Consider the following 19,300-nt stretch of genomic DNA (forward strand, 5'->3'; position numbering starts at 1 on the left):
TGGTGTTGCATTTAAAACATGATCTCTGCTATTGCATTTGGTTATGAAACCTATCTGTACTCTCAGGAAATCCTTTTCCAAAAAAACATTGTAGTCAAAGCGTTGTTTGCACCTATTTACATACTCCAGCACACAAGGTCCACTGGGACAATAATAATAATAATGTTTGTTAATTATTATTATTACGCAAAGAAAATGACTTGAGGAAAACCTTTTGACATTTCTTTCAAACGTTTCGATTAAATGTTCGGAAAGTCTTTCAAAGGGTCTTTTGGTCAACTTCTTTACGAAGCGCGCATTATACTTTGTCCGCCCGCGTCAAACACTTTTGTGCTTCCTCCTCTTTAAGTTCTGCCGTGTCCAGAAAAGTTTTCGACCTGACTGGTCAGGTTAAGTTTGTCTGCTTTTCTTTACCTTTGGCAATTCTTATGCTTCGTGAAAAAAGTCTTGCCGCCGAACTTTGTGTAACATTTAAATCGTTGTGAAAATTGGTGCGAAACTGTTTTGAGCTGACTGGTGTTGAATTATCAAGCCTCTCCCTGCACATGTTTGTACAGTGATTACAAACATTAACAAATCCATACGCAGTAACGGACTTATGTTTTGTAACGAACCACAGACCGCTGCTTTATTAACATAGAGGGGTCTCATACCACGACGTACAGGTAAGCTAGACTCACAACCCGACAAGCTTAACTAGCAACAAATAAATAACCCATACACATCTAGGGTCAATTGCAATGAACTGAAAGGAGCGTACTCACTGAGGATGGCCCCGTGGTTAATACGCAAGTTAGTACTTATTGCAACGAATGCACAGGTTGAAGTTCAATACAATCTAGCCTTTCTTGCGCTCAAATGCTGCACCCACTCTCGCCTTGCGCGCATCTGTTTGTCGTTTCAGCGATCGCATTCCTCCAGTCCCGATAGTGCGGAAGATCGCAACTGTAACCTGCGCCAGGTGTATCCAATCATGCACGAAGCGGTCAGGGCTAATCACGGTCCTATTTACATATGGACGTCCGCGTACAGGTCACGTGCGGGGCGATGAGACAGTACTTTGTCGGGAAATGTAATCCGCACGCAAGTCCACGCCCCGCCACTCTCTACGCGATCAGAATTCCCCCAAACGTCGTCCACTCTGCTCACGTGGAAATGCGGTCATGCAACTATCAAGCCCTTGTTACTACTTAAAATTGACACGGAGGCCTCTCTGGAACGCAAATGCTGTTACGCACCCGCAGCAGGACTTGCCCCTGTGTAATACCCCCTTGTGTTTTCCCCTTTCCGTTACTGCACCAGCCTCCTTTCCAGCGCTAAGACATGTGTGATAAAGGGGAAGGAGAAAAAGGCAAGCGGAGGAGTGGAGCTAAATTTTTTATGTGTTGGATAAACTACGCTGTGTTCTGATAAAGAAAATTAATGCAACCTTCATTGTTGGACCCCTTGCATCGTCCCCGAGTCATTACAAATACAACCTTACATGTGTAGGCGGCATCCTTTATTACCCATATCGTGTGTCGTGTAGTGAGAGAATTGTATCTCTGTAATTTGATCCATTGTGAATTCATACTTATTCATGTAGTGTTTCCGGGAGGCGCGCCCAAGGATCGGAACTGAAATGAAATATCTGTCAAGAAGGCGCACGTCGGCATTTTCTATTGGCTGCGAGTCTCAAAGTGGGAAATTCAAATATATCGCAGAGTGCCTCCATGCATTATCAGACCTGAGAGAAGAGGCTGCGGAGACGGCTGCGTGCCCGGGTTGATAACAGAAGTGTACTCAGGAAGTAAGAATCGTGCATGTGTTTGGGGGTTTTATTTTCTGTGGCAAGTCCTTGATTACAGTAAGCGTAGTGTCTCTAACAACGTGGTCGCTATTGCACCTGTCCTAGTTTAAATAGCGCTACTCGTTAGTTATTTACTATAACACAGCAGGGTCTCATATATTAATTGGTGGGGAGAGGGGATCGAGTCAGTCCTGTGTGTGTCTTTTCTTTTATATGCAATTTGTACTAACGAACGACATCGTTGTAATTTGTTTTAATGTGATATCAGTTTTGTGCATCGGATGGTCGTCATTATATATACAGTTTGTGTTCCAGGATGTCGTATTAAAAAATAAAAAAAATATATTTTAACATGTCCTTTTTTCCGGATTTAACTTAAATCTTGTGTTTTTTCCCAGCTAAATCTAATATTTAATAATGCGTGTGTGTGTGTGTGTGTGTGTGTGTGTGTGTGTCATGTCAAAATGCCACCAAAAACATACCGGGCAGCAGGCGAAGCCAAGTCAATTAAATGTACTGTTTGTTTATCTCAGAATCCAGAACTCATGGAAAAGGTATTTTGTAGACATCTGAACAATCAAAAATAAGCTTGATGTTTTCTTTTTTTCATCAGGAGCACGGAAACATTAACAGAGTTCAGAATGTATTTTTTTCCCCCCCGTCAGAGCTGGGTATTCCTCCCTGCGTCACGATGACCCACCTGGTCCTACGAAACCACAGGTGGGGGGCACAACGAAGGCAGCGGCTCTGGCTTCCAGGCTCTGCTGGACCTGGAGGGGAGACAGCGAGAGGGGACACAGGGTCAGAACACGCAGGAAAGCTCCCTGCTTCACAGACGCAGCAGGCCTCTGCGAGTCCATTACAGTGCGCGTGTCGCTCTCACCTGTCTGTAGGTGTTGGTTCCTATGATGGCCCGGATCACGGGTTCCGTTGGCATGGCGACGGCTACAGGCCCCTCCTCGGGTTCCGGCTCCACCTCCACCTCCACCTCGTCTGTGACTGAGGGCCCCGAGACTGGCGCACCCAGCACCTCCTGCTCGAACCTGGGGGGGAGAGAGAGGTGCTGCAGGGTAAGGCTCTGGGATCAGAGATCTACCGCACGTACAGCTCTGGCCAAAGGTTTTGCATCACCCTATAGAATTAACTTCATTTTGCTTCGTCAAGTCGAATGAAGCCTGCTGAACACTACATTTAACATATTTTAAAGTTTTCCCATATTATGTTTTTACCAGATACTTAACTGAGAAAAACTGGGACATGTCAAAATCTAACATGAAATACCACTGCACTTCTAGTAAGGCTTCTGGTAGAATTTTTGCCAGATTTTGCTACTTTGATTACATGTCAAATAAAAGATCTAAATTATGTTCATACGGTTCCCTTTCAACTCAAAGACGACCACCAACCAATACTTTTGGGATATGTCTGCCTTTAGGTAGGTATTCACTGAGAATTTTATGTAAGGGCTGCCGATAGGCCCCTCCGTGGAGTGATGTCCTCGGTCCCGCCTCGGAGCCCTCTTCCTCTTCTGCCTCTCACCTAGAGCTCCTCTGAGTCGACTGCAGTTCCCTTGCCTTCGTGCAGCGAGCCGGCTTGCCGCTCTCGTCGAATCTCCATTTCAACTGACAAAGGCGGGTCTCAGTAAATCAAACTGAAATACTCACAGAGCCATCTCAGCCTCCATCTCCTTCAAACGGTCCTCTCCTGTCTTGACCGCCATCTTCGCTGTAGCCTGCAAGAGTAAACAACGATGCTTGAATAGTGAATGCAGATCTGGGGCAGTACTGCAATGCACACCTGGGCTGTTACTGCAATGCAGATCCTTGCAAGTGTATGTTCTTGCAGCCAGTGCTTGAAGTGGACCGGTGCATGCCGACCACCACTTTTCTATTCCAAAGACTTGTGTCCCTGTGTAGGGACAGGAAGTGGTACATCATTATCATCACTGCAAAAAACACTATGAACAGGTCAAAGTTCACCACCAACACTATATCTGTTTATAATTTACATAACCCACGTCGTAGCTCCCAGGTATTTTCCCACACACATGGCCCGTGCGACTACGAAGCCCAGAAGGCACTGGAAGTCATTCTTGCTGCTGCTCTGTTAGGTGAGTGCTCTTTAATTCGGGTTACACATTTCACGCATTACTCTGACCTATAATACTAACAACTTCTCTTTGCTTCACAATATTAATAAACCTGTACAAGAGATGTACTTCTGAGATATTCTCCGCTCCGAGCGGCACTTCATTTATGAAATGAACATTCCTAACAAAGCTGTAACGGTTTCACTTCAGGATTTTGATTTTTCTTTCGTCGTTTAAACCTTAAGAGCAGAGTATTTTACTAAACGTTTAAACTAAAACATTCCGTTAAAAAAAGGGCAGGTTTGCAGACTTCATTCTTAAATTTATCTCTGGAAACACAAGCACTGGAAGTTAGCGGTTTTTAAACTAGTTGAAATGTAACACGTTTTGTTTTAATTATTAGTGACCTTTGTTTTTTCATATGGATCATCAAATCCAATGCAGATATCTAGCCCATTTCACCTCCCTCAATTCATTTCGAACGAGGCAGCTGTCGGTGTTGTTTTTTAGTTTTGTTTTATTTTTGGGTATTTATTTATTTTTTTGTTTTTAAATAAGGGAGGGGAAAATGAACTATAATTTCCAGTTAGTGACTCATTCTCTCCCACCTGCTATGCTAACATTTAATTTTCCACCTCAAGCATACCCAACGTTCACATCAACTTCTGATTCAACAGAAAAAAAAAATTAAATACAATCCTCACCTTTTTAAAATATCAGCCTTGTTTGTTTTATATCGTTCCTGTAAACAGTTTGCAAACACAGCTTCCCGAGTCGCGTTCCGTCATCAGTTGAGCGGAATGCGTCATCAGTTGAGCGCATGAATGACGTGTGCGTGCATGTGTGTGTGCCTGTCTGTGCGTGCATGCATGTGCGTGTGCCTGTCTGTGCGTGCATGCATGTGCGTGTGCCTGTCTGTGCGTGCATGCATGTGCGTGTGTGCTGTGGTGTGTGTCTGTGCGTGCATGCATGTGCGTGTGCCTGTCTGTGCGTGCATGTGCGTGCATGTGCGTGTGCCTGTCTGTGCGTGCATGCATGTGCGTGTGCCTGTCTGTGCGTGTGCGTGTGTGTCTGTCTGTCTGTGCGTGCATGCATGTGCGTGTGTCTGCTGTGCGTGCATGCATGTGCGTGTGTGTCTGTCTGTGTGTGCATGCATGTGCGTGTGTCTGTCTGTGTGTGCGTGCATGCATGTGCGTGTGCCTGTCTGTGCGTGCATGCATGTGCGTGTGCCTGTCTGTGTGTGCATGCATGTGCGTGTGTCTGTCTGTGTGTGTGTGCATGCATGTGCGTGTGTCTGTCTGTGTGTGTGCATGCATGTGCGTGTGTCTGTCTGTGTGTGCGTGCATGCATGTGCGTGTGTCTGTCTGTGTGTGTGTGCATGCATGTGCGTGTTTGTGTTTTATTAAAAGGTGCTAAAAATATTTGATTCTGTGTTTTCAGTTCAGATGGCCATATGGTGAAATCAAGAAATAGGGTTTAAAACTGTGCGAGGGTGGGAGAACGCGCTTAGTTATATTCTCAAGTATCACCAGTCAGCTACAGAATCCGTTCATGTAACCGAATTTCTGTTCATGTTTGGAAAAAAAGCATTTCTGCATTTTGATGTTTACTGTGCGTTTACACTCACCACAGACAGACAAACTTATGTATCACGTACGTACTACACGCACACAGACAGACACTGTTCGTACCCGCACGTAAACGGTACACGACTGTGTGTATCACACAGACCAGACGGTTCGCTCAAGCCAAACTAGGTGTACAGACTGTGCGACACGTACGTTAACACCCCCACCAGCCAGACCTTATCTAATAAGATCTCTGCGTATCACCAATGACGTCAGCCGCACAATCCCACGCTTTGACAACCGAAAGCACAATTCTACATTTTACGATGCGACTTTACATAGGACGCATACCCAACACCCAGACACGTTACACACAGACAGCCACACGCCACCGGTACGTACAACGCACACGTAAATACACAGACCACTTCATTGAACATACATTCCGCTGCCATTAGACCTATCAGAACTCCTGAACACAGACAAGTTTACAGGCTGTCAAGTAAACTGTGTAAACCCAGTCAGACACGGCACCATACGTGTTTTAGATTCTGCATTACACCAACGCTCAGCTTTTCTACACTTTGGGACCCTCCCGACACTCACTTTTCGTACTATCTAATCGTAGCCTCATTCAAAAATAAAGTACAAAAAAAAAACTATCACAATAAAGACAAACCGATACATGATTTATATTTTTTTGTGTTTTTGACATCCATTTGTGTTTCTTTTTATTTGGGGGTTCCAGAGGCGGGTTTCATTTTGTGATGGGTTAAATCAAGAAATAGGGTTTAAAACTGTGCGAGGGTGGGAGAACGCGCTTAGTTATATTCTCAAGTATCACCAGTCAGCTACAGAATCCGTTCATGTAACCGAATTTCTGATTCATGTTTGGAAAAAAAGTATTTCAGAAAACAGGAGGGAGATTTGAAATGTTTCGCTGCACTGGGATACAGTTTAGTTTAAGAGTGAGAGTAAGTCAGCCTAACCCTTTCTATAGAGCAGGGCTTCCCAAATTTCTACGTGTCCCTGGGGGACCCCCTGCTATTTTGGCTTAGTTGTTTCCATTCCAACCGAGCTCTTATTGACAAGTTACTGGACTAGACCCTTCATTGAACAGATAGTGTGCTTAATTAGACCTTCTTTGAATTTGTTTTCAGCTCCTGAACAGTTGCAGATCAAGTTTAGGTTTTAGGTTTTAACGAAACTGAAAAATGAGAACAAAACTACCGCGTTTAGGTTTTCGCTCCCTTTTCGACTCGTTGGGACTCCCAAGCCACACTTTAATTTATCTATCTATCTATCTATCTATCTATTCCCCTATACATTATCAAATTTACTGATGATAAGGTCAGCCGTGACGTGAGTGTAAACTCATTGAGAGAGAGAAAGAATAAAAAACTAAACCTGACAGCGTAACTATGTACCTTATTTTTTTACCAGGAAAATAATAATAATCTAGCATTTTCTAAATGCATATACAATGGGAAAATAAACAGCTTCCTCAGCCTCAGCATGTGAACTATGGACCGGCAGGGTGTGTGCCTCACCGATCACTATTGTGACCGTCAGCCATCTAGAGTTGATTTAAAAAAAAAAAAAAATAGCTTCTAGCTTCGTGCTGTAATGTCCTTACTGATTCTAGAGCTGTACATCTAATAAATACATTTGACATAAAAGGTAGCAATAAACTCACACTATTATCTATTGAGGAGCTGTGACTGAGCCATGGCTATTGAATGAAGCAGCCAGGATTAAAAAAACAAACTATATATTCGCTTTAATGGTTGTTTACTGCTGTTTTATCAGTTTATATAAAATATGTGAAACACTTTGATAAAGCAAGAGAGGCATAGACTTTGGCAACTATTGTGACTGGTGTTCTTAAATGCGTTAAGGGGACCTTTCCAGTAGCAATATCACCTGGAATTTGCGCTAACGAACGGAATCCGTGCAGTTTTGTGTAATGGTATGTGTTGTGTGCGACAGGCGGTCGTTATTGAAATATCCAGGCACATTCTGCCTCGTGTCTTTTCACTGAACACAATGATCACGTTGCAGGTGCGCTGTGATTGATGGGCTTGCTCTGTCTCCAGTCTATCAACAGGCTGCTGTTCATACACGTTTGGCTGCAAGGTAAGTTACTGAAAGCAAAAACAAAACCAAAAAAATACATTCAATCCTAACTTTTGGTTTTTTTTTCACTGTTAAATAAAAATAAAGACTGTTCAAACGGGTTCTTGATGTCTCGTGACATCGATAAAGCATATAATAATAATAATAATAATAATAATAATAATAATAATAATAATAATAATAATAATAATAATCAATTTAGCTATACTATGATCTTCTGTTGCGCTTCTTTCTCGAATTTCTTTCTCGCTGGTATTTACAGGACCTGTTCTGGTATTAATACACAGCAATGGCTGCTGCTGTTTTTTGTTCCAGTCTGTGATGCAGTTACAGTGCCCCGGCCTCCAGTGACGTCACCTCCAGGCAGTGATGTCACTCTCAGCTGCTCTTTCTCCTATAAAGAGGGGGCTGATCTCAGAGGATTGGTGGTTACATGGCAACGCCCTCCTGTCGATCATGTGGTCCACAGTTTCTATTACGGTCGAGACCAGCTGGATCTGCAGAATGAAGCCTACAGGAATCGGACCCAGCTGTTCCCAGAGCAGCTCAGTGTGGGGAACGCCTCCCTCAGACTGAAACAGGTGCGGGGGGAGGATGAGGGCCGGTACACCTGCGCTGTCACCAACCAAGTGGAGAACAGCAGGGGAGACGTGCAGCTCCTAGTGGCAGGTCAGTGTCATCGGGGAGACGTGTGGCAGGTCAGTGTCATCGGGGAGACGTGCAGCTCCTAGTGGCAGGTCAGTGTCATCGGGGAGACGTGTCATCAGCTCCTAGTGGCAGGTCAGTGTCATCGGGGAGACGTGCAGCTCCTAGTGGCAGGTCAGTGTCATCGGGGAGACGCACAGCTCCTAGTGGCAGGTCAGTGTCATCGTGTATGCAGCACTGAGAGCTGCAACACTGTAGTTCTGCAATGTATTCACACTGCCTGCCACTTGGGACTGTGTGCAGCAAAGTCACTTTGGAGTGCTGACAGTATTTATTTATTTATTTATTTGTATTTATTTCTATGCATTTGTCTGGAACAGCTTACAATTACAACACTGGTTCCATGTAAACATGACGTCGTACGCGCTCCACTGCGCGCAGTAATCGATTTAGTCAGCTGGATCATTTCTGTTGGTTTGGATCACATGATTTTAAAATGCTGTTGTCGTTTCTGTCCGCAGCTGAATTCGTCGAGCCTCAGCTGGTCGTTACTGACAGTCCGGACAGCCCCGACCAGGCTCTCCTGAGCTGCATCTCGAGAGGATACCCCAGCGCTTCAGTGCAGTGGCTCAATGAGACCGGCTGTGACATCACAGAGAGCAGCAAGACTAGCCAATCGCTGGACAGGGATGGGCTGGTGGAAATCTCAAGTCACATTCTAGTGTCCAGGGATGCTAATTATACCTGTGTTCTTACCCACAGCCGACTGAAACAAACAGTCAAGAAGACGATCACTTTAACAAAGAAGGGTAAGAATATGACATGACTGCTGTTCATCACTGTAATGGATACGAGACTTGCAGTAAAAGGTTTTGCCTGGTTTTCGCTTGTGCGCTTTTTAAAATGAAGCTATCCCACACAACAGAAGGGGGACTGAACTCCAGTAATTATAGTAATTACAGGACACTTAACCTCACCTGTCCTTCCGCATCTCGTTATAGACACACTGACTCTCTGCTTTTCGCAATCACTGCAGAAGCGTTGGGGTGAATAACTATTCCTAATAATGACGGGGTTGCTGCAGGGCTGACTGGGAAAGGCTCTTTAAAACAGTCACCGAGTCGCTGTTGATTCTCACTAGGTTCTTTCTAATCCATAGGTTATCCGGAAAGACATCGCATTGTCTTGTGGGTCGTCTTCACAGTGATAGCAACGATGATCATTGTAATCTACCTGCTTTTCAAGCACCGCCGTGCTACCGGCACACCAGCAGGTAGTGGAGAACATGCCCTGTTCGGTAGAATGGCTTCCAGGAGTCCATCACACGTGTAGAAGTATCCTGTCTCAGGGAGTTGTTAATGTACATTGTAGAAGCTCTATTAACGGGTGGGCAGTATTGAGCAATACCGGACCGCTCAAGGGCGTAATGAGACCCGGGGCCACACGTAGCTTGTAGCTCCTGGAAGGTGCGGTATTTCCCAATAACGCCCACCCTGTCGGGTCTCTTTGCACTTAGAAAATGGACAGCTGTTACGAAAAAAAAGACAGAAACAAATTTTTTGGTTTAAAACTTCAACATTCGGTGGCTCAGGGATATCCGTCCAGGTGAAAAGGCACTTATGCCGGTACTTTTTATTTCCTGGTCATCTATTGAAAGCTAGTGCCAAGGATACTAGGCAATGAGGAAATAAAAAGCCAACTATAGAAAAATGAGTGCTGTCAGGTACCCGGCTGGGACGGTATTGCTCTTCCACGACACAAAGACAATCGGTGAACATTATTGCAAAACAAAGCGCTCTAATACAACATTAGGCAATTGACTAAACAGTATTCCAAAAACTGTTCTTGCCGTGCTTTCTCAGTCCTACAGTATTCATTCATTTGTTTATTGCCCCGTGCGTGTTAACCCGAGACAGAATCAACAAGAGGAAAGCGCGCTCACAAACACAAACTGGCTTTGAAGTTTGGCGTAAAAAAAACGTAATTCTATAAATTTCTTGATTTTATTTAACTCTGTTAAGTGATTTTTAAACCAACATGTTACATATTCAACAAATCTATAAATAAATAAGCCATTCCACTGGACAGGAAAATTGGCAATGTTGTAACTATTTAAAAGGGAGATCAATTTCACCGTGGAAATTACAGAACGATAAGCTAAACATCAACCATATATAAAACCATAGAAACTAGAATAAGGGGAAAAATATTATAATATTTATATAATAACAACGTTATAGGAGACAGCCAGCATGGCTTTAGGAAGGGTAGACCTTGTTTGTATTTATTAGATTTCTTTCAGGGGATGAAAGTCTAAAGTCAACTTGACAGGCTATAGAGCAGAGACAGTTGAATTCAAATCTAGAGAAGTTATATTAAAATGATATAATGTGCTGGCATGACCACACCTAGAATACTGTGTACAGTTTAGGTCCCCGTATCATAAGAAAGACATTGAGGCACTGGAGAGAGTACAGGGGAGAGCGGCCCGATTAACGATGAAGTGCTATCGGACCACGCTGGCACCGAAACCTTTTCCCGTTCTGGAATGTCTCATGTTCTTATGACTCCTTCCTTTCGCTCTCCACCCCGAGCTTCAACACCTCAACCAGGCAACTGTTGCAGAGGACTCTGTGCACCTCGCTGTCTGGAAGTCAGAAATGTAGACCTGCACTACTTAAGAACATACAAGAAGTTTATGCGATCCATCAGGGCGCATGCCTTGCTGCAAACCAACCTCCCTACTGAATGGAACTGATTTAAAAGAACTGAATTTAGTATTTTTTGTAATGTTTTGAAAAAAAAAAAAAAAAAAAAAAAAAATTGTAAATTTCTATGCAACAACCGTAATTTTCAAATGTTAAGAAAACCACCTTTAAAAGATTTTTGTTTTTACTGAAATTAATATTTCAATGTATTTCACTTTTATTTTTATTTTCTTTAAACTGTAAGAAACATCACAATGTCATGCATTTGACTCTAAAAATACGTTCTGTTTTCTTAAGTCTGGGTAAAATGAAATGTTTCTACATTTATTTGTAAATTTACACTGTTCTAGATCTATATCTTGAAAGTTTGTCTTAGTATCTCACAATATTGACTTTTGATCTCATAATTATGATTGTAATTTTGTTGTCAATCAAAGACACCTCCTGCATAGTACTTAAGGGTATTATCGTTAATATTCATTGTATTATTTGTCAAATCCCATTGGTTGTATTCCCTGTCTACGTCATCTACTGTTACAGGAGAGTAGCTGAGCAGCAAATTCCATCAATCTTACAATGGCAGCATGGGTCAAAGGTGCAGTTTCGAAAGAAGTACATAACAAATAAGTGTTGTCGTTTTAAATAATCTCTGGTGTTGCATTTAAAACATGATCTGTGCTATTGTATTTGGTTATGAAACTTCTCTGTACTCTCAGGAAATCCTTTTCCAAAAAAAACCCATTGTAGTCAAAGCGTTGTTTGCACCTATTTACATACTCCAGCACACAAGGTCTACTGGGACAATAATAATAATAATAATAATAATAATAAAAATAATAAGGCGTTTCTTTTACTGAAACTTTTGGAAAACTGTAAAGAAAGTTTTGCAAAGCTAATTTACAAGTCTTTCAGAAAGTTTTCCAGAAACCCAGTTGAAGAAATGCTTCGCCGTTGTGAACAGGGGGCGCAGTTTGTGAAACACGAAGGAGAGGAGACTCCGTCTCTGGGGTGAGTGGCTGTAGGAGAAGAATTCAAGACGGCACGTCTTTTCAAAAGCTGGACTGACCCGTCCAATTACAACACGAAAAGAAATGACAACCGTTAAGAATACGAAGCCACTTTTTCAGAACGGCGGCTTGAAACTTTGCTCCAGGAGACCTAGTCTGAGGTTGCTGTCTCAAACCCCGTGTCTCCCCTGGGGTACCATGCAGGGGCCTGAAACCTAGTCTCCTGAAACCAAGTTTAGGGATGCAAATCGTTGTGAAAATTGGTGCGAAACTGTTTTGAGCTGACTGGTGTTGAATTATCAAGCCACTCCCTGCACATGTTTGTACAGTGATTACAAACATTAACAAATCCATACGCAGTAACGGACTTATGTTTTGTAACGAACCACAGACCGCTGCTTTATTAACATAGAGGGGTCTCATACCACGACGTACAGGTAAGCTAGACTCACAACCCGACAAGCTTAACTAGCAACAAATAAATAACCCATACACATCTAGGGTCAATTGCAATGAACTGAAAGGAGCGTACTCACTGAGGATGGCCCCGTGGTTAATACGCAAGTTAGTACTTATTGCAACGAATGCACAGGTTGATGTTCAATACAATCTAGCCTTTCTTGCGCTCAAATGCTGCACCCACTCTCGCCTTGCGCGCATCTGTTTGTCGTTTCAGCGATCGCATTCCTCCAGTCCCGATAGTGCAGGAGATCGCAACTGTAACCTGCTACACTGAATAAGTCGGGGTCCCCGAGGGGCTCACCTGGTAAGGGCACGGCCGTGTGGCGTGCAGGGCGAATCACACAATCGGCATTCTAAATTCATTAAGAAAAAATAAATAATTAAATGAAGCAGTGTGACGGAAAGATGAGTTCTGGTGATGAATCTTTCTCCCGACCTGGGAGGGCGATAAAGAACGGGAGGAGAAGTATCTGGAAGGGCTGGCCTGACAGTTCGTTTCCAGGTCAGGGAAGTGGGTCAGCCTGGAAAGAAGCGAGACTCTGTTGTAAGACCGTATTGATTTGAAAGGTAAACGAGAGGCAGCTGCAAGTAATAAGGCAGCTGCAGCCGTTTACCTAGATATCATGCAGGATTACATATAGGGGCCAGGGTAATCTTTTCCTTCGTTTGGGTTAAACGATTGGAAAGAGAGAAGGACTGAGAGAGGAGCTCTCAGAGTGGATTGTGTTCGTGTAACTGTCTGTTTTTTGTATTCAGCACTAGACAGTTAAGCACACCTCCGGAGCTGTCGCCAGGGTCAGCACGATCCGGAGCACCACTACACACCACACAAGCTGTGTCTGCACCGAGCACCTGCACGTCTTCACACACCCAGGACTGGTGACCGCGTCTTGTGTTTTGGTTCGGGACTGTGCCCTGTTTTTGTTATCCCCGCGCTTTACACATTGTTGTGTATAGACGGGGATTTATTATTTTACGGTGACCAGACCTGGATTATAATTAAAGCACCCTTTTTTCTCACTGAAATACCGTTGTCTGCCTGTCACTCCTGCATCGCATCACCGCTACACTTGTTCCCCTTACCAGCCACTTTGCCACAAGCAGGAACAGATCCAGACTGTGGAGGATTTCTTCCTCTGTGCTTCAGGAATCATCCTCGTCAATAAGATATCACTGATTATGACAGAGAAAAGAGGCTATTAAAAGCAGTGCCATTGAAAACACAGTGCGTGTCGCTTGCCTTCATTTATTCAGATACAGCTTAACAAGAACATGGGTATCTGTTTAGTTTCAATGCTACAGTTCAGCAAACCTCAGATCTTACTGGGCCGACCCAACGAACTGAAGGAGACTTTAAAATGGGTCTCACTGCTTCTCTTATACCTTACCCTTGTGGTAATAAAAAAATGAAGTGGTGTTTCCATGCCAATCCACTAGATGGTAGTGTTGCTCCGTAAAGCGTCATGTTGAATTCCTACAGCGAGGAACAAGAGACCTGGAAGGAAATGACTTTTAATTAACAACTTGTTGAAACTGTTTGACTCATTCTGAAGACAGGGTTTGGATGCCTCCGAGTTTCAGACGTCATTGAACGTTTCAGGCTTCTGAAGACAATCTGGCTTCATGAAACAACCGCATTCTTTCAGTCTGAATGAACAACAGCCATCCGGACTGAGGCAGTTTGTCACCACTGTGAGCAGACTCTGTTTTAACAGAATGTTGCTCATTGCAATGTTAATCAATGCCGTGTTAGAACTGATTAAAAGGGAATAGGGATTTGTTTAAAAAAGAAACATGAAATGGATCTGAATTTGAATGAAAAACAGAAATAACAAAACAACCCTGGCACATTAGGAGTGTAAGACTGAAGTAGACCCCGAACAAAAAACACAAACGAAAATAAATGACTATTTTGTTTGACATTTTCCAACAAAACATATTTGATGACGATCGTGAACAGGACAGTGTAGTTAATCAAGTCATTTTTAATATAAACACGCCCACGATGTGTTGCACTGCTCCTTACTGAACAAGAGCACATCTTACTGCATTGTTTTTAATAAACTGACATTCAAAAAAAAAAAAAAAAAATAATAATAATAACAGGCTGAGCTCCCCTGGTCCCTCCATCCAGTCACTGCAGTATAAAGGGGGTAGCCGGTCTGGTTTCTGAGCAGAGGGAGGGATCACTCAGCCTGTCACAGCTGGTCCAGCTCCATAAAGAAACACGCCGATCACCAGCAGCAACACAAGCAGCAGTGAGAATGTAACGGGCAGCCGGCTTCTCTGTTCAATACGATCGCCTGCAGAAAGAGGAGACGAGCATTGACATACTGTACCAACATGGAGCAGTGTGGAGGGGTGCAGTGGAAAACTACTGCCTACGAGGGGGTACAGTGTCTGAGAGGGGATTGCATTGAGAGAGCACTCTAGATCAACACAAGGGGGTATTCGTTTCTCAAAGCCAGAAGTATCCTGTCCAGTTGATATATTATTAATGAAACTTGGAATCTGCATTCAGCGTCTATAGAATATTAACTGACCTGTAATCAGAGCTCTGCTGATATCTTAACGAAATGGTTGTCAGCAGCAGCTGCAGAAACAAAGCTCCCTTTTCTTTATCTGAGCGTGTTAATCATTTACCGGCGTTCTCTTTGAAAATGTTTTTTTTTTTTTTTTTTTTTTTTATAACAAGACCAGGTACTTTTACAGTTCACTACTGCACACATCCCTAACGTCAACACGGTCTGCTAGCACCGGATAAGGAGTTTCCTGTGATCAGCTTCTCACTGAACTTCAGTAAAGAGACGCTGTGCAGGGATGCAGTGGAGAGAGAACAGAATCGGACGCTCTGAATTGAGGAGAAAACAGTTATAAAAGCAGTACAGTCTCGCTGATCCCAGCCCTGCTTGCCCAAGCTGGGCTAGTATCCAAACAGTGTTGTTCTAATGAAATGGACTCGACTGATTCTGGACTCTGCTGTGATCGGTTTCAATAGGTTTGTGGATGTGATTGCAGTTAAACACAGCAGCTATGAGATCACTCAGCCCTGATTGTTAAACACAGCAGCTATGAGATCACTCTGCCCTGACTGTTAAACACAGCAGCTATGAGACCGTGTTGTTCTAATGAAATGGACTCGACTGGTTCTGGACTCTACTGTGATCGGTTTCAATAGGTTTGTGGATGTGATTGCAATTAAACACAGCAGCTATGAGATCACTCAGCCCTGATTGTGATGCACACAGCAGCTATGAGATCACTCGGCCCTGATTGTGATGCACAGCAGCTATGAGATCACTCGGCCCTGATTGTGATGCACAGCAGCTATGAGATCACTCGGCCCATGCACAGAAGCTATGAGATCACTCGGCCCTGATTGTGATGCACAGAAGCTATGAGATCACTCGGCCCTGACACAGCAGCTATGAGATCACTCAGCCCTGTTATGCACAGAGCTATGATCACTCATTCCTGATTGTTAAACACAGCAGCTATGAGATCACTCGGCCCTGATTGTGATGCACAGCAGCTATGAGATCACTCGGCCCTGATTGTGATGCACAGCAGCTATGAGATCACTCGGCCCTGATTGTGGTGCACAGAAGCTATGAGATCACTCAGCCCTGATTTCTCTCCACATGCCCTTACCTGTGCTTGGGTGCAGGGTGACGGCTCGCCTCACTCTCTGCTCCATCACGGGATGATCCAGCTCAAAGGTGAAGGTCTCTGCTTCTTTCACCACCGCCTCCAGCTCGCTCCGGATCTGGTACAGCCCCCTGCTATCCACAGACTGGGAGGTGTGGCTCTGGTTTGTGATGTCACTTCCTGCCGCATTCAGCCACAGCAGTGTGGGCCGGGGATAGCCGTCCGTCACCTTGACAGTCAGGGTCACATGACCACCGGGGTTAGACAGGAAAATGGCTAACTGCGGCTCACTGTAAGGGGCTGGACAGACACCGAAACACAGCCAATGAACAAGGGCCCTGGGAACGGCAAGGTGTAATCAAGCACAGTGACAGCATGGTAAAGCATAGGGAAGCATTGTAAAGCACAGAGAGGTCTGGTAAAGCATAGGGAAGCATTGTAAAGCACAGAGAGGTCTGGTAAAGCATAGGGAAGCATTGTAAAGCACAGAGGGGTATGGTAAAGCATATTAAAAAACAAACCATGGTAAACTAACCCTTATAAAAGTTTCCCATAGTAAAAGCATAGGGGTGAATATCACCCCCCCCCCCCCCATTACAGGTGTAACTGTCTGTAGGAACATGTTGTACAGAAAGCTGTAGGCGTAGGCAAGAGAAGCTGCAGCGGCTAAGCTTGTCCATTCTTCAGTTGTCAGTAAACTATGGTAAATGCTTAATCATGGGAAAGTTTATGCAATAAATTACCATTTGGATCAATGAGGTGCGGGAGCTGATTAAAAGGGAACGGGAACTGGAATTGGAAAAAAGGAACTGACCCTGAACTGACTACCCCTCTCATTCAGTATTGCCGTAAACCAGGTTACGTCTTTACAACCAGCACTACTGCATCAATCAGTCAGCACTGTCCTTGTGAAACAAAGCAGAGATCATACACGTGATAGAGACCTGTCAGCGTTACAATGGTAGTTAATGAAGTGTCAGCATTAGAGCCTGTGGGTGTCCAATCCTTACTCCCCTCACCGCCTATTCCCCCCACAGGTCAGGAGAACAAAAGGTCTGCAGGAACATGTTGTACAGAAAGCTGTCCGACAGAAGGACTGAAAAGGGGAGGAGCTAAAAACGCTGGAGGCAAGAGAAGCCCTGCAGGCGGCCAAGCTTGTCCATTCTTTCATTGTCAGGGACGACTGCCTCTCGTCTGCAAAGAGGCTTCGCAATGTGTACAGCTTCAAATGACATGCTAGTGTATAAAAACTGACCTGCCACTAGGAGCTGCACATCTCCCCGATGACACTGACCTGCCACTAGGAGCTGCACGTCTCCCCGATGACACTGACCTGCCACTAGGAGCTGCACGTCTCCCCTGACACTGACCTGCTAGCAGCTGCACGTCTCACACATGACACTGACCTGCCAGGTTCAGCTGTGCGTCTCTCCGATGACCACGACCAAGCACTAGGAGCTGCACGTCTCCCCGATGACACTGACCTGCCACTTGGAGCTGCACGTCTCCCCGATGACACTGACCTGCCTCTAGGAGCTGCACAAAGGCCGATGACCCTGCACCTGCCACTAGGAGCTGCACGTCTCCACTGACACTGACCTGGCCAGCAGGAGCTCTGCTGTCTCCCCGATGAGGAGAAACCTGCCACTAGGAGCTACACGTCTCCCCGATCTAAGTCACCTGCCACTAGGAGCTGCACGTCTCCCCGGTGACACTGACCTCCCACTATAAGCTGCACGTCTCCCCGATGACACTGACCTGCCACTAGGAGCTGCACGTCTCCCCGATGACACTGACCTGCCACTAGGAGCTGCACGTCTCCCCGATGACACTGACCTGCCACTAGGAGCTGCACGTCTCCCCGATGACACTGACCTGCCACTAGGAGCTGCACGTCTCCCCTGGTGCTCTCCACTTGGTTGGTGACAGCGCAGGTGTACCGGCCCTCATCCTCCCCCCGCACCTGTTTCAGTCTGAGGGAGGCGTTCCCCACAGTGAGCTGCTCTGGGAACAGCTGGGTCCGATTCCTGTAGGCTTCATTCTGCAGATCCAGCTGGTCTCGACCGTAATAGAAACTGTGGACCACATGATCGGCAGGAGGGCGTTGCCAGGTAACCACCAATCCTCTGAGATCAGCCCCCTCTTTATAGGAGAAAGAGCAGCTGAGAGTGACATCACTGCCTGGAGGTGACGTCACTGGAGGCCGGGGCACTGTAACTGCATCACAGACTGGAACAAAAAACAGCAGCAGCCATTGCTGTGTATTAATACCAGAACAGGTCCTGTAAATACCAGCGAGAAAGAAATTCGAGAAAGAAGCGCAACAGAAGATCATAGTATAGCTAAATTGATTATTATTATTATTATTATTATTATTATTTATTATTATTATTATTATTAATTGTATTGGAATAGCTACAGTGCTCTGTAGTTCTTGGGCAAACTCGTCAGAAATAAAAATAAAATGTAACTTTTTTTTTGGTTTTGTTTTTGCTTTCAGTAACTTACCTTGCAGCCAAACGTGTATGAACAGCAGCCTGTTGATAGACTGGAGACAGAGCAAGCCCATCAATCACAGCGCACCTGCAACGTGATCATTGTGTTCAGTGAAAAGACACGAGGCAGCAGAAACGTTTCGTTTTCACTGAATTAAACTAAACTGTATGCGCGCAGTGCAGGGAAACATTTCAGATCTCCCTCCTGTTTTCTGCTTGCATCCCGTTCCTTTAGTCCCGCTTTTTCCCAATCCCTATTGGATTCTGTCGCAGGGATTTGAGATTACTGTCGAGATTATTGGCTGATCTCGACATTCATTGTACTAATTAACTTTCCAACAATCAAGACTTTCATGTGACAAGCGTTCTGTCATAAAGCCGAATTCTGCGACTTTAACCCAGCAAAAAATGAAACCCGCCTCTGGAACCTCCAAATAAAAAGAAACACAAATCTGGATGTCAAAAACGGAAGGAAAAGATTACAAAAACTACAAAAAATAAAAAAGAAACTACAAATCTGGATGTTTTCAAAACAGAAGTAAGTACAACACTGTCAAATGTTCTATTTCAAATGTTATATAATATATATATAGATAAATATATATATATATAATATATATATAATATATATATTATATATATATATATATATATTATTGTAAAGTGTGTGGTGGGGGGAGTCGCAACGAGTCGAAAAGGGAGAGAAAACCGGTGTGTGATGTTAAACACATCACAACAGCAATTGCTTAATTA

The 19,300-nt window shown here is 44.3% G+C and overlaps 3 protein-coding genes across 4 annotated transcripts; 1 reads left to right on the forward strand and 2 right to left on the reverse strand.

The window, feature by feature from the left end:
- Window positions 1–2,292: 2,292 nt before the first annotated feature.
- On the reverse strand, window positions 2,293–4,662 carry LOC121298987 (RNA-binding protein 42-like). The gene is made up of 4 exons (XM_041226407.1): window positions 4,583–4,662; window positions 3,454–3,521; window positions 2,673–2,832; window positions 2,293–2,559 (listed from the first exon to the last, which is right to left on the reverse strand). Exons 2-4 carry the CDS (start codon window positions 3,507–3,509, stop codon window positions 2,476–2,478), a joined length of 300 nt encoding a protein of 99 aa, XP_041082341.1. The 5' UTR covers window positions 3,510–3,521; window positions 4,583–4,662; the 3' UTR covers window positions 2,293–2,475.
- A 3,129-nt stretch (window positions 4,663–7,791) lies between these two features.
- LOC121298986 (CD276 antigen-like) lies at window positions 7,792–9,559 on the forward strand. The gene is made up of 3 exons (XM_041226405.1): window positions 7,792–8,251; window positions 8,749–9,036; window positions 9,387–9,559. The coding sequence occupies exons 1-3, from the start codon at window positions 7,792–7,794 to the stop codon at window positions 9,557–9,559; spliced, it is 921 nt and encodes a 306-aa protein (XP_041082339.1).
- Window positions 9,560–9,675: 116 nt separating this feature from the next.
- On the reverse strand, window positions 9,676–19,002 carry LOC121298981 (CD276 antigen-like). 2 transcript variants are annotated; one of them, XM_041226397.1, is made up of 6 exons: window positions 18,561–19,002; window positions 17,928–18,281; window positions 16,056–16,352; window positions 13,793–14,707; window positions 13,488–13,577; window positions 9,676–9,754 (listed from the first exon to the last, which is right to left on the reverse strand). In XM_041226397.1, the coding sequence occupies exons 1-4, from the start codon at window positions 18,619–18,621 to the stop codon at window positions 14,595–14,597; spliced, it is 825 nt and encodes a 274-aa protein (XP_041082331.1). In that variant the 5' UTR covers window positions 18,622–19,002; the 3' UTR covers window positions 9,676–9,754; window positions 13,488–13,577; window positions 13,793–14,594. The 2 variants fall into 2 exon arrangements, with proteins under 2 accessions (XP_041082331.1, XP_041082330.1); XM_041226396.1 differs by having other exon boundaries at window positions 13,488–14,707.
- Between the last annotated feature and the right edge of the window lie 298 nt (window positions 19,003–19,300).

Source organism: Polyodon spathula, chromosome 24 (assembly GCF_017654505.1).
Source record: "Polyodon spathula isolate WHYD16114869_AA chromosome 24, ASM1765450v1, whole genome shotgun sequence".
Lineage (NCBI taxonomy): Eukaryota > Metazoa > Chordata > Actinopteri > Acipenseriformes > Polyodontidae > Polyodon > Polyodon spathula.